The 15,443-nt window shown below is 47.8% G+C and overlaps 1 protein-coding gene across 1 annotated transcript in view; it reads right to left on the bottom strand.

Moving 5' to 3' along the window:
* Positions 1 to 2,576: 2,576 nt before the first annotated feature.
* Positions 2,577 to 15,443, bottom strand: part of NSG2 (neuronal vesicle trafficking associated 2) — a 54,251-nt gene continuing 41,384 nt past the window's right edge. The window contains exon 4 of the mRNA XM_036848214.1: positions 2,577 to 2,783. Within this exon, the coding sequence (XP_036704109.1) occupies positions 2,592 to 2,783 (192 nt within the window). The 3' untranslated portion in view covers positions 2,577 to 2,591. The remainder of the gene's footprint in view (positions 2,784 to 15,443) is intronic.

Here is a 15,443-nt window from a genome sequence, read left to right as displayed (position 1 = left end):
AGGAAAGAAAGGAAAGGAAGGAAGGGAGAGGAAAGACGGAGAGAGAGAAAGAGAGAGAGAAAGAAAAGAAAGAAAGAAAAAGGGAGAGAGAGGGAGGGAGGAAGCTGATGCTGATACTAATTCAAGGTCAACATCCTCTGCTTACTGACTGTGGGGTTACAGTGGACACTGTTGGCAGCTCTTTACCTGGCTGCTTCTCCCATCCCCTAACTGCTTCTCTGGGCCATTGCCTGCAGCCAATCGCTGTGCATTTCGTTCCCTTGATTGGATAGTTGTAACTCTTTTCCTCATACCAAAAGCCTTGGTACCTGACAACATTAATATAATTATATATTTGCATGATCCTACAATACATATCAAATGGTCACAAAATAACTGAAATATTATGAGTAATAGTTAAGACTACTGAAGGAACTATAGGATTTCTCTGCAGCTCTCTGCGTCCTTAGAATATATTCCACTGAGGGTGTACAGTCAATATACTACATTCTACAGTCATTTGGAATATTTATTTCCTTGGTAAGTTTATGTTCCCAACTTGATATACAGCTAGATTTTAGCTTGTTTCTAATTTCAGGAATTATTATTTTTTTATTTATTTTTACAAATACATCAAACATTGATACACATCAAGGACGAATGTATAGCAAGATATATCCAGAGAAACCTTGCTCCCAACCCTATTCTTTCTGTTCCCTCCCTGCCCACCTGAGTCACCATTTTTCTTAGTCTTTTTAATTTATCCGTCCAGAACTTCTTTCTGAAAATAGAAGTAAATCTCCCTGACCTCCCCTTTTCTCACTCAAACGTAGCACCTTTTTTTCTTCACTATTATCCTGGAGGGTATTCCGTGTCCATGTCTGGAGCTCCCCCCCCCCCTCATTTTCACAGTTGTTTGAAATTCCATTGTGCGGATACATCATAGTTTATTCCACTGTCTCCTATTGACAGTTATTGCCAATCTTTCAGAACGTTAGCTTCTAACGACTAAAAATGTCATCTTAGGAAGTCATGTAGCAGAACCAAAGGACATGTGTTTTTAAGACAGAACAGTCCCCATTTGACTCCCTCACTTTGAAACATAACATCTGTGCTGTCTTAGAAAACTCATAACAAAACGCTCTTAATCTCCGTTTCCTCAGATGTAAAATGGGGGCAATAAAACCTGTTTTTCAGAATGGGTGGAGAGCTCAACTGAGATACTGCTTATGAAAATGTCTAGGAAGGGGGTGACATATAATGGGTACTCAGTAAATGGTAATTTATAAATATTCGTTTCAGCTCTGAAATGTTACTACCACTAACAATTGTCGAGAGCCCAATATCTAGCAGGCCCTTTGCTAACCGATTTTACTTAAATTTCCTCCAAAATCCTGTGGGCAGACATTATTGACGCCCATTGCAGGCGAGAAACCTGAGGCTCAGAGGGGCGAGGGGATGCCCGGGGCTCATGCAGCCAGTTCAGTTTTTCAAGGGAAGGAACACGATCAGAGTGAAGGTGATGGAGAAAAGGCCCAGCTGCAGGACTGGGGGAGGCCACCTCAGAAGCTCTGCTCCCTGTCTTCACGTCTCTGCGGGGATAAGAAACCAGCCATCCAACCAGGAAGACTCACACCTAGGCGGAGCGCTCTGGAGACGGAACAGTCTACTTGGAGCAGGAGTGAGCTCTCCCAGATGTGGATGGGCAGTCCGAAGAGAGGGCCATCTGGGAGGAGGCCCTCTACTGCCTACTTGAGACCAAGTCCTTCATGCAAGCCTGAAAACTCCTTGCCAGGCATATATGACTTTTTTTTTCTTGTAATTTTTTATTTCATATCAAAATTTATTGTGAATATACAACTTTTTAGAAAATAATTTTAGATTGCCACCATCAGTTTTGTTTTGGTGTTACTTATACATTTCTTTATACTAACTTTTTTACGTATTTCAACGCCTTTATTGAGTGCATAAAGTTTTCTTTTTTATTGAGGTATAGTTGATTTACCATATTTTATAAGTGTCAGGTGTATAATTTCATGAGTCACAATTTCTACATTTATAGTTAGTATAAAATATTGGCTATATTCCCTGTGCTGTACAATATATCATTACAACTTACTTATTTTACACATAGTAGTTTGTACTTTTAAATCCCCTACACCTCTCTTGCCCCTCCCTACTTCCCTCTCTGCACTGGTAACCGCTAGTTTGTTCTCTATATCTGTGAGTCTGTTCCTTTTATGTTATATTTACTAGTTTGATGTATTTTTTAGATTCCACATGCAAGTGATATCATACAGTATTTGTCTTTCTCTGTCTGACTTATTTCACGTAGCATAATACCCTCCAAGTCCATCCATGTTGCTGCAAATGGCAAATTTTCATTCTTTTTGTGGCTGAATACTATTCCATTGTATATATGTACCACGTCTTCCTTATCCATACATCACTAATGGACACTTAGGTTGCTTCCATATCTTGGCTATTGTAAATAATGCTGCTATGGACATTGGGGTGCATGTATCTTTTCAAATTAGTGTTTTCATTTTCTTCGGACACATATTGCATTTTAAACAGTCTGTAGGGAGGTTTCCATACCCAGAATTTAAATGTCAGTGAAAAGAAGACATTGATAAACCCTTTAATTGAAGTTGACAGTCACCTGGGCCACTCCCCTGCCAGAAGCCCCTTACCTTATAGACAAATCCTTCTGGGCAGCTGTGGTCATAGGTGAAGGCTTTGTAAACCACCAGGAACACGATGCAGGCGAGGAAAGCTAGGGCCAGGCTGACGAGGATGGTGACCTGGAGAAAACAAAACAGAATCCCCCAGCCTCAGCTGGCCTGCCTTCAGTCCACAGGGTGCAGCCTTCGAAACCCAGAGCCGATAGGCAGCCTGGTATGTTAGAAAGAGGAGGGGGTGGCCAGGGGCCCAAAGAACCAGCTCTGTCTCAGCTCTGTCACCAGCTTGGAGAGTGAGCCTGAGCAAACCATCTGCAGTCTCTGGGCCTCGGTGTCCCCTTCTTCCAGAAACTCTCGGAAGCTCCATCTTGGCCCAATGTGTGATTTCCACCCCCTCCCCATTTACTTTTCCTGTTAATTCTGGGGGGGTGCAGGGGGATGATCTTTAAGCCCTCACGTATGGTGCTCCTGCCTTCCATCACCTCCCTCCCTGCCACTGCTGGATTCGTCTCAGGTATCAGTGCTTATTCCACCTCCACTTGGACGTCCAGGACTCACCTGAAGTGCGTTCTCAAACCAAACTCCTGCTCCCCTCCCATCCCAAACCTGCTCCACACCCCGCATTTTTACCCATCTCAGGAAATGTCAACCCCACTTTTGCAGTCACTCAGGCCAAAAAGTCTGAAGTCATCTCTGACTCTCTCTTTTTCTCACATTCTACGTCCTAGCTACCAGCAGAAGCTATCATTTCTGCCTTCCAACACACCCATTATCCAATCACTTCTGACCCCCTAAATCATCTCTGTTGTGGCCAAAGCCATCATCACCTCTCACCTGCAGTACTGAAGCTGCCTTCTAACTAGGGGCCTCCTCGACCCCTACATGTATTCACACACAGCAACCCGAGAAGTCCATTCAGACTTGAAGTCAAGGCATGTCCCTTCTCTGCTCAGAAGCATCTAATGGTCTCCAAATTGCTCAGAGTGAAAGCCCAGCTCCTAGCCATTATCAACAAGTAAGCTTTAAAAAAAATACAACACCAAACAAACTGAAGTCACCATCAGGATTTACCAGAAAGAACTAAGTGGCTAATTTCAGAGGCACGTCCAGGTTTGCACTGGACCCATCCCACCGCCTGTGTACAAAGTGGTAGGGTAACCCCCATGATGCTGGGCACCTAGTGTTATAAGCAGACTTTTTTCATGTTATTTTTAAAGCTGGTGGGCTTTTGAGTCAGTTGGCCTAGGAATATGGTAGAATTCCTATCATGGAGAGAAGGCTTATTGGGATTCAGAAGAAAAATAAAATCAACTTTTGGTGGGGGGGGGGGCATCCCTATCCCATCTCCTTCCCACCTCAGGACATGGTTTACAAGGACAGGAGGAGATGGGATTCTACATTACTCCAAATGGAGTCATTTGTTAGCAGCTGTAAATACTGGATGGAAGGAATTTGAAAAGGAAAAGAAGATGGGTGTGGGAGACGTCCATCTGAAGCCTATGGGCAGACAATGTCCATGAGAAGTTCCTGTGCATGTGTGTGTATGAAGTTTTAGGACGATGTGCTATTGTGATGTAAGAAATATATCTATTTGGTCTTGTTCCCGGTTCCTGGCACAGAGCTAAAACACTTGTAACTTCCTAAGTGATAAAGAGCAGGGTAGCAGCATCTTTTGTTGTAATATTTGGTTTTTGTGCCCAGTTCCTGAAATAACTCTGATCCGTAAAGGTGAAAGGAGCAGCTTTTATTATTCATAACAACCCCCTTTCAACTACACCTGAGTTAATGTTATGTTATATTATGTTATGAAGTGACTTTTGGAAAGCCCCTAAGGATGGGGGCTGGTTGCCAGAGGAACTAACCATTGATTGGAGGGTTGTAACTTAACCGCCTCCCCGACCTCCAGGGAGGGAAGAGGGGCTGGAGATGAAGTTAACCACCCATGGCCAATGCTTTAACAAATCATGAAGCCTCCAGAAAACCCTAATCGAAGGGGCTCAGAAAGCTTCCAGGTTGGTGAACAAGAACACATCCATGCCCCTGAGGGTGGTGTACCCCAAACTCCACTGGGACAGAAACTCCTGTGCTCAGGACCATTCCAGACCTCACCCCATGTATCTCCTCTTCTGGCTGTCCATGTGTATCCTTTATCATCCTTCATAATGAACCAGTAATAGTAAGTAAAGTGCTCTCCTGAGTTCTGTGAGCCATTCCAGCAAATCACTGAACCTGTGGAGGAGGTTGCAGAAGCCCCCAGTTTATAGCCAGTCAGTCAGAAGTTCAGATGTCAACCTGAGATTTGTGACTGGCATCTGAAGTGGAGGCAGTCTTGTGGGACTGAGCCCTCGACCTGTGGGGTCTGTGCTGACTCAGGACAGTTAATGTCAGAGTTGAGTTAAGTTGTAGGAAATCCAGGCAACCTCCACCAAGAATTGGAAAAGTGCATGGTATGGAAAAAAACCCACACATTTGGTGTCAGAAGTGAGAGTATAGAGGAAAAGTGTTTTTTCCTCTTACAGGGTGACACATAAAATTCAGTTCTAGACTACTGTCCAAACAATATGCTGTCCACCCTCTCCATTCACATCCCAAACCCTCAGCTGCAGCCTGTTGCTCAGCCATCAGCCTCCTCCCCAGGATTAGGGTGGTGACAACATGGGGTGAGATGGTACAGAGGTCAGACTGGAGTCACCCAGCAAGATGTGGAGAGAGATGGAGATGTCAGAGGCCAGAATTTGGAGCACGAGGTGCCTCCAAAGACGCATACCCCCTTAGAACCTCCAAAGATAGTATTTGATTAGTACAGGGACAAGAGCCACCCAAGACCACTGCTCATTGCTGAGGGCCTAAGAACACCAAGTCAGCAGGTGTTTGGAGTATAGATGTAAAGAATTTTAAATGCCCAGTTTTCCCAATAGCCAAAAGGTAGAAATAGCCCAAACATAATCAACTGAAGAATGGATAAACGAATCGTGGTCTATCTGTACAATAGAATATTATTCAGCGATAAAAAGGAATGAAGTTCTCGTACAAATGTGGATGGACCTCGAAAACATGCTAAATGAAAGGCCACATATTGTATGATTCCATTTGTACAAAATATCCACAATAGGTAAATCCATAGAGACAGAGTGCAGACTGGTGGTTGCCAGGGGCTGGGATGCGGGGAATAGGGAGTGACTGCTAATGGGGATAGAGTTTCCTTTTCGGGTAATGAAAACATTTTGGAACTAGGTCGAGGTGATAGTTGCACCATATTGTGAATGTACTAAATGCCACTGGATTTTTCACTCTACGTTCTCAACTTTATGTTATGTGAATTTTACCTCAACTTTCTAAAAAATGCCCAGAGCTCCGGCTGACTTTGTCAAATGGACCTTAAACTCCTGCTAGCATCCCCTCATCAGAGCTGCCCCCAAGACTGGGACAGACACGCTCACAGTCGCCTCCATGGTCGCAGACCTTGAACATGCAAAGGAAAAGTCGAGAGCTGCAGCCCGCCCTGCCACCACCTGATGCAGGATCTGGGGGAACCCGCAGAGAGCTCCCCCTCCAAATGACTCCATACAGCCCCAATCTCTGACTGAGCAGAGAGGCAGGCCTCTTAACTGACTCGGAAGCAGGACAAGACTCCAGCGTGGACGTCCCCAGGCAGGGCTGGACGCTTCTCCTGGTTCCCAGCAGGCTGGCGGTGGCGCTGGGAGCTGAAGCAGGGCCCGGCAGGCTGGCTGTGAGACAGGTTCCCTTTATGGTGGGTTTTTTTTTTTGGTGGGGCGGGGGGGATCTCTTTCATTCCTAACAGCCCTGAGTTAACAGCCCCCACCTAGGAGGGGCAGGATCTGATTCACCATAGCACTCCTATGGCTTGACGGGGTGAGCACAGCAAATGTTTCTGAAAAAAGACAAGACAGGGAGGGGAGGAGAGAGAGAGGGAGGATCCTAAAGGATTCAGTGCTGATGCCTAGATGGCCACCACCCCAGTGGATTCTGATTTATCGGGTCAGGGATGGTGGGTCCAGGACACTCTCCAGGCGATTTTAATGTACAACCAGACATGAGAACCACTACTCCAGCATGACTATGTATGAGGGTTCTCGAGCTTAGAATCACCTGGGCAGGGTTTTAAGCGATCCTGATGCTCTGGCTCTGTCTCAGACCAATTACATCAGAATCCCAAGGCAGTTGCTGTGTGCAGGCAAGTATCGAGAAGAGTGCGGGACACAGACCCCAGGCAGGGTGGCCTATATGACCATCAGGGTCAAGGTCTGATGCTGACTGGGACGCCAGGGGTGCAGCCCACCCCAGGGCATTCTTCCGAGCATGGCTAACTTCTGCCACGTGTTCCATAGCCCCAGAACGAGGGTGATGGGAGGCCGTTTTAGGCAAAGTTAAGTCTGCCTCCCCGCCCTGAATCTTGGTAACTTCTGCAACAACTAGAGGTCTGTCATTCCTTAAGAGCCTGTGGAGGTCAGAGAGTTCAGGGCTGTGAATCGGGCACAAGCCCTCCCTCAAGGCTTCACAGCCCACAGGGTGGGGGAAAGGTGGGCAGGAGGACACAGGCACTTGTAACACAAGGGTGGCACCATGAGTGAGGACATCAGCCCAGAGGGCTGCTGGACCTAACCAGCCTGCGGGTGGGGAGATCAGGGAAGGCCTCCTGTGGGAGGTGACTCCGGAAGTGACTTCCGGGAAGAATGCCAGGGTAGGGGAGGAAGAAGGTTCTGAGCGGGGAAGTCACATCTGCCGCAGTGCAGAACCTGGGGCTGTTCTGGAAACATCATATGGTTTGTCATGGCTGGTCCGGAGGATGCAAGTGAGGGAGAGACAGGCCTGGGGCAATGGGTAGGTAGGAAGAGAATAGATAAGGAAGGACCAAGCTAAAACTTGGGCTTTATCTCCAGGGTGGCAGAGAGCCTCTGAAGGTTTTAAGCAGGGGGATGACAGGATTAGAATCACGTTTTGGAAAGATGGTATGGTGGGGGCAGGGAGGAGGGAGGTGGACATGGAAGCAGGTTTGCAGGGGCAACGCTGGAGGCAGGGAGGCTGATACACCAGGACATATGCCCTAAATAGGCCAGACCTGGGGCTGTAGGGGTGGAAGGGCCTGAGAAGGCCTGGGAGGTGAGCAGAGTGATGTGAAAAGGAAGGAGGAAGGAGCTGACTCCCGGGAGGAAGGAGGATGTTTGAGCTGGGTCTGGATTCCTAGTCTTAATGACCGAGTCAGTGTTGGCTACCAGCTGGGGTGGGATGGGGAGACCGAGGTTTCTGATTGGTTCCAGGGTGAGATTTTTCCTGAAGGCGGGTCTCCATGGGGCATCCTGAAGCTGGCCTCTCCCTTTCCGAGGGATTAGATTCTTGGAAGTCAGAGGTCCTAGCGCTTGGTCCCTGCAGCAAAGCTCCCAGTGTGGCAGGGGAGCCTCAGAGGACCCGGGAGAGTAGGCCCCGCTTCCCTAGAGCACCTCTGAACGTGAAAGCCAGCAGTGCATCAATATTGCTTGACTCAGTTTATATAACCTCGTTGCTTGGAAACGTTCTAAAGCCCTTGGCTTTACCTCCTGAATGTAACAGCCTGGGATTGGAAATAAACAAGTTCTCGATGCTGATTTGAGTGTTTCCTTAGAGATTTGGTCCTCCCTGCTCCCCGTCTCCCTGCTCTTCCCTTCATTCACTCAGCACATGTTTATTAAGGGGCCCACTGCGAGCCAGATGCCGCCATGCAGCAATCGGTAGCTTACGGCAGGGAGAGGGTCAGACGCCGAACTAGCAAATCACCAAATAAATAACTTCAAAACAAGACCTGAGCAGGATCTGGAACAGCGAATAGGAGGGGAGCCTCGGATATGGTGGGCAGGGGTGGGAGAAGGAGCCCCACACAAGAAGACCCTGGGCCACAGCCACCTAGACTGAGGCGCAGCCCCAAACCCCTAAAAAGAAGAGGAGCTCAGGGTCTCAGTGGACCTGGAAGAAGCGGTCTGACTGAGGTGGGAGGAGGGGCACGGGGGAAAGAGTGCTGAGCTGAGGCCCTGTAGGCCTTTGGAGACCGAGATCACCCCTGTCCTGCCCAGGAGAGGAGCTTCCTCCAGCTTCCATCCAGTGCTTTCCGGGTAATGTCCTGCTCAGCCTGGCCTCCCTCTGCCACCCTCCAGCCTCTTAGGCCGCCGCTCCCTGGCTCACAGTTTCCCCTCCAGCCACCCCCCACCCCCAGGCTGCTGAGGGCTCCTGCTGTCATGCTTATCCGTGCCTTGCCCAGCCCTGGAACACACCATCCCCACTACCGTGTCCTTCCTCATCAACCTCCTGGTCCAGCCCTGGGGCCCCTTCCCTGAACACCTGATCCTGCCCTGCTCTGTACCTGGGGCCTGCTTGGGCTGCCCTGATGGAACCCACCATGTCGTCCTTACCTCCTCATACCTCTGAACCCTCCCTCTGCTGGGAGTGCATTGGGCAGCCAGCAATCTCATCCCTTCCTCTGTACCCAGCACCATGACTCCCATGGAGGGGGGGACCCATAAACAGTTCCTGAACTGAAATGCTGAATTGACTTAAGACCTGGAGGATGAACACACCCATATACACATGTGCACACACACATGCACACCCTTTCTCCCCACATATACACACGCAGACACTCAACCTGGTCCAAACCACATCACGTGGGAGGGGGTGGGGCACTGAAACATCTGTAATTCTCCAGCCCCTAGTCTCAACCCCTTCCACCACCCGCCCATACACATGCTCAAAATAAAGTACCTTAACCTTGAAAAAACTCAGGGTTTGGGTTAGCATCAGCTAAGACCTGCCCAAGATCTCTCCTCCAGCTTTTGAGCATAGGTCAGGGAGAGAACAGAGGAAGAACTGAAGACAGAGTGTGCAGCCAGGGGCTCTGGTGAAGGTGTACTGAAATGGCAGTCATCGTGACCGCCCTGTGAGCCACCCCTCCATATAGTGATAATAGCAGCAGTAGTGGTAGTCACAGTAACAAAAGATGGTAAGAATTATTGGGAGCTTACTGTATACTAATATCACACCATCATATGAAGAAAGTAGAATTCTTAACCCCATTTTGCTGATGGAGAAACTGAGGCTCTGAGAGGTTAGGTGACTTGCTTCGGGTCCCACATTTAATAAAAGATAAGTATGAACAATGCTTCGAGGTACCTCAAGGGCACCTTGAACTCACCATGCCAGAACCAGCCTGCTGTCTTCCCCTCAGCTGTGGTGGGAAGCAGCTCTGCCCACTCGCCTCTGGAACTTGCCCTCCTGCAGCCAACCCTGCCATCCCTCCCACTTCTCTCCCCAGCCCCACCCCAGTCAGCCACCAGTTCCCGGAGCTTCTGCCTCTGGTGTGGTTTGTTCATTCCTCTCCACCATCTTCATCATAACTTCCCTGGGTAGGCCCACCATCACCTCACCCCTGCATGCAGCAGTCTCCCTGCTGCTCCCCTGGCCTCCAGCCTCCCGGCTTCTAGACCAGCCTAGACTTTCTAACAAGCCAACCTGAGCATGCTGCTTCCCTGGTGAATGAGCCGTCACACCTACAGGGTCAAGTCTGAACTCCTTACAGAGCAGACAAGGCCCTTCCTGATGGAAACTCGATTTGCCTCTTCGGCCTCAACCCCTCCCCCCGCTGCCTGACTGCACCCTCATTCCCCCCACCTCTGAGCTCCTGCACCTGCTGGCGCCTCTGCCCGGAACGCCAGCTTCCCCTCCCAAGGCCATCAAGCTCCTGCTCACCCCAGACCCAGGTCAAGTTTCTTCTCTTCCCCAAAGTCTTCAGGTGGTATTTAGCCACTGCCCTGTCTGCTCACCGCTCCTGAGACACTCTTCCCAGAGCACTCTAATTAACCACCACCTGTATGCCTCCCCTCCTGAGAGGCAGTGTGGAATAATACGACACACTTCCATTTACTAAGCACTGCTTGTGTGCCAGGCACTCTTCTCAGCACTGGACGTGGATTTATTCTTTTTTTTTTTTAACATCTTTATTGGAGTATAATTGCTTTACAATGGTGTGTTAGTTTCTGCTTTATAACAAAGTGAATGAGCTATACATATATATATATATATATATATCCCCATATCTACTCCCTCTTGCGTCTCTCTCCCTCCCACCCTCCCTATCCCACCCCTCTAGGTGGTCACAAAGCACCAAGCTGATCTCCCTGTGCTACGCGGCTGCTTCCCACTAGCTATCTATTTTACATTTGGTAGTGTATATATGTCCATGCCACTCTCTCACTTCGTCCCAGCTTACCCTTCCCCCTCCCCGTGTCCTCAAGTCCATTCTCTAGTAGGTCTGCGTCTTTATTCCTGTCCTGCCCCTAGGTTCTTCATGACCATTTTTTTTTTTAGATTCCATATATATGTGTTAGCACACAGTATTTGTTTTTCTCTTTCTGACTTACTTCACTCTGTATGACAGACTCTAGGTCCATCCACCTCACTACAAATAACTCAATTTTGTTTCTTTTTATGGCTGAGTAATATTCCATTGTATAAGTGTGCCACATCTTCTTTATCCATTCACGTGGATTTATTCTTACAACAGCCCTACGAGATGGTACATTTTCACTTTTTAGGCTAAGGCACAGAGAGGTTACATAATTTTCTCAAGGTCACACAGCTAATTAAGTAATACAGTCAGGAGTCTAACTCTCTAAAGTATGGCCTGGGCTCGTAGCCTATGCTATACTTCTCTTAAAGCATTTATTCACTAAATATTAAGCGCTACATGTGCCAGAGAGAATTCTACACACCGGGCGTACAGTGCTGAGGAGGACAGTCAGGTCCCTGCTCTCGTAAAGTTTACCTTTAACTGTTTCAACAAGTGTCCACTTCTGCAAAGGGGAGTAATAGTAGTATCTGCCCCTCAGAGTTCTGAGGATTAAATCAGATAATGGATGGGAAGCCCTATAGTGCTTTGAATGGTGGCCTCTCAAAAGATATGTCCACGTCTTAATCACCAGAACCTGTAAATATGATCTTATTTGGAAAAGAGGTCTGTGTAGATGTAATTAAGCTAAGGCTCTTGAGATGAAATCATCCCTGGATTGTGCAAGTGGGTCCTAAATCCAAGGACAAGTCCCGTTACGTGAGACACACAGAGGGAGACAAACACACAGAGAGAAGAGAAGGGCATGTGAATAGGGAGGCAGAGATTGGAGTGAAGCAGCCACAAGCCAAGGGACACCTGGAGCTACCAGAAGCTAGAAGAGGCAAGGATAGATCCTTCTCTAGCCTTCAGAGGGAGCATGGCCCTGCCAACACCTTGATTTTGAACTTCTGATCTCCAGAACTGTGAAAGGATGAATTTCTGTTGCATTAATCCAGTGTGTGGTCATTGGCTGTGGCAGCCCCAGGGTGCTTTCCCGCAGTGTCTGGCATATGTGCTATAGATGTGCACTCCTCTGTCTCTCCATATCATCTGCCATGCTTCTCAGCAGGTACTTCAAATGCTCCGACCACTCAGGAAGACTGCCATTTCTCAACATGTATTTCTCTTTTATACCTTTTCAGCCCTTTTTTCCTTGGAGAACTCCTAGTCATGCTTCAAAGCCCAACTCACAACATCTCACCTCCTCTGGGAAGCCTTCCCTTGCCAATTTGTGTTCTCACCACACTTTTTTTCCCTTCACCACTTAGCACTCAGCCCCCTGTATCACGACTATCCATTCTATTGTGTGTTTGCCTCTGTGGTCCCAGCTCATGACCTGGCACAGAGCAGAATGTACATCCCACATTCCCTACCCCCACACCTCTTTCTTCATTTTTGTCACAAAACACTACCAAGAGTGAATTTTAGGGCCCCTTTTAACTGTTCCACACCTGACAGGGTAACCGGATAAAATCATTGCATTGGGTCATCTGAAGTAGTCTGTATGATGCTGGGACATGATTAGTTTTGCCCCTGAAGCAATCTCCTCGTCTGCCTGCTATGCCCTAATAGACGGGAAGCTTTTCTCTGATGGCTGGGTGAATTAGACCTTCATTCTAGTCAACGTCCGTGCAGTTCTCTGCAGTAGCTGTGGCCCCATCCCTACAAGGTTCCCATTCTGCTTCTGCCTCTGATGAGCTGTGTGACCTTCAGCAAGATGCTTCACCTCTCTGAGCTCCCGTTTCCTCTTCTGTTAAATGGAAACAAAAATCCCACCCCACAAGATTGGTGTGATGATTAAATGAGATGATGTCTGTAAGTTATCCAGTGTTGTCCTGGCCCCTGGGTTTAACCAATAATAGCAGTCACTTATTGACTGTAATAGTGCACTGGTACAGTGTCAAGTGCTTTGCATGTAATATCTCCCTTAATCCTCATGATAGCCCTATAAACCTAAGTATTACCCCCATTTTACAGTCCCCCCCCTGTGCACACTAAGGCACAGAGTAACTTGTCTGAGCTCACTTGGTTATTGAAGTAGCAGAGCCCGACTGGAACTCTGGAATATCTGATTCTGAAGCCCTCAATCCTAAACACTACCTTAACAGACTTTCTGATAAATATTCCTCAGTCCTGCTGCTGCGTTTGCTTGCAATAGTGCAATGAAGCAAGGCGATGTGTACTGTAAACTTATTCTAGGAGGATGTGTCACCGCAGACATGAAACCCCAGGAGTTAGGAAGAGAGAGGAGAAAAACAAAAACCCTCCCACTGTCTGCCAAGCCAGGGTGCTGATCTAGGACCCTCATTATGCCAGAAAACATGAACTTCATTAACATTCATGTACTGCAGCATCTCGGCACCACGATACCGAATAAACCGTCCTTCTTTATGAAGAGTGCAAACCCTGGAAATCTCAAAGCAATAGAACCACTCATAACGGGGAAATTAAACTTTGTGGGGAGATAAAAACAGAGCTGCCCAACAGACATTCATCTTTCGTATGTGACAGCTGGAACCTCCAGAGACAGAATTAGACCACCCAGCGCCCTGCTCCTGGCTCTGCCTCAAAGATCCTGACGATAGGGCTTGAGAGGAAAGTGCGAGGGAATCACGGAATCCATAAATTCTGCCCAAATGACACCCTGGTTTCCCTGGCCCTCTCCCTAGCACCAAGTAATGAATAGAGTCGAGTCTTTGGAGCCGGATTGTCGGTCTGAAAGCCCAGCTTTGTCACTTATTACTGTGTTCCTGGGCAAGTTGATTGCCCTTTGGAATCCTCTGCTTACTTCTCTCCACCGGCTGTTGTGAGGCAGAATGTGCTAGTGCCTGAAGCCCTCAAGCAAAGGCCTGGCCCAAAGTAATGACCTTAGTTAGCATCCAGGGGGAGCACACACACGTTACATCATTTTGTGTCCTCACAATTCTATGGGGAAGGTACTATCCATGTGCCCATTTTACAGATGATCTATCAGAGGCACATGGAAAGACTTTACCTATATGAGGTGAGAACTGAGTATTTGAACTCAGGTCTGTCAAACTCAGAAGTCCAGCTGCCTAACCATATGCTATATTGCCAATAAATCTATAACTATGTTAGAGTTTATTTTTATTAAAAATGTATTGTACCATTATAAGAACAATATCGGAAATCCAAGAGGAGAAACACCCATTACAATTCCGCCACCATCTCCAGTCCATTTTTACACACTTGTTATTTGTTCCTATCCACGTGCCTCCCTGCATAAATCTTGATTCCTTTTGCTCCTTCCCATTTCACCCATTTGTGGCCCATCCAACTTTCTCTGATCACATAGACCATCGTCACCAGCCTAGTCCGAGTCACCCCAGAAGAAGAGAGGCCTCAACTTCACCATCTGCAAAGTGGCTCCAAATCATGACACTGATCTACACAAAACTGTCATGAGGTACAACCAAGATGAATAATGCAAACAGAAAATTGCCATGTAAAGGCAAAAATGATAAGCTAATGCTTCTCGTTGCCACCACTGTTATCGTTACAGTTGTACAACATTAGAGCTGAGTTTGGTTCAGTTATTTCCTCAGCACGAGGACCTTCAGCTGTTACACTGTGTTACCATCACCTGTGACCTGTCCTCCCAGACCAACTAACAGCCGCCCTTAAAGGGCAGGGCAGTGCCCTCTGTCTTTGGGCTTCTGAGGGCCAGAGGGTCCTACTATTTAAAGGATTTGCTGGTGATTCATGTTGATGGGGGAGAAAAGCACCTCTGTCATGGGCCATCTCCTCCCTAGTCTCTGCTGCTTCTCACTCCCAATCCATCGTCCCTGCTGGCCACCATTGGGATCTTCCTATATTAAATTACCCCTCTGAACCTTTCACGGTAGGGCTGAAGATCCCACGTGAGCCTGCTTTGGGGCAGATTTTGTGTCCTGACACAGTGGGTCCAGGACCTTACTGAGCATCAGAGCCCTGATGCATCAAATAAAGGCGATCGATCAGATGCAGAGCCCTGGACCCTGCACCCACAGATCCGGGTTCCCTTGGTCAGCCCAACACTCACAGGTCAGCATTTCCACACAAGTCCAGGAGGTTTGGATGCAAGTGACCTGGAAACTGTAGTTAGATCACGATGAGGGCCAAAATGCTTTGGCTTCTGAAGAGAAGAACGCAAGGAGCTCGCATCCCTGATGGTCAGATACTCAGCATTTTACATAGATGATCTCACTCAGTCCTACCCAGTGTGCCATAATGTGGGTACTGCGCATATTCCTGTTTCTCAGATGATGAAACTGAGGATTGCAGAGGTTGCATAATTGTCAGGATTTTCCAGGCCATCAGTGGTGGAGCAAGTCCCAGAAGCCAGGTCTGTCTGGATCCAAAACATATTTTCTTCCCTCAACACTGCACTGTCTTCATCCTCTGGCCCC

This window comes from Balaenoptera musculus, chromosome 3 (genome assembly GCF_009873245.2).
Source record: "Balaenoptera musculus isolate JJ_BM4_2016_0621 chromosome 3, mBalMus1.pri.v3, whole genome shotgun sequence".
Lineage (NCBI taxonomy): Eukaryota > Metazoa > Chordata > Mammalia > Artiodactyla > Balaenopteridae > Balaenoptera > Balaenoptera musculus.
The sequence above is the reverse complement of the archived record's forward strand: the minus strand, read 5'-3'. Positions and strand labels throughout refer to the sequence as shown.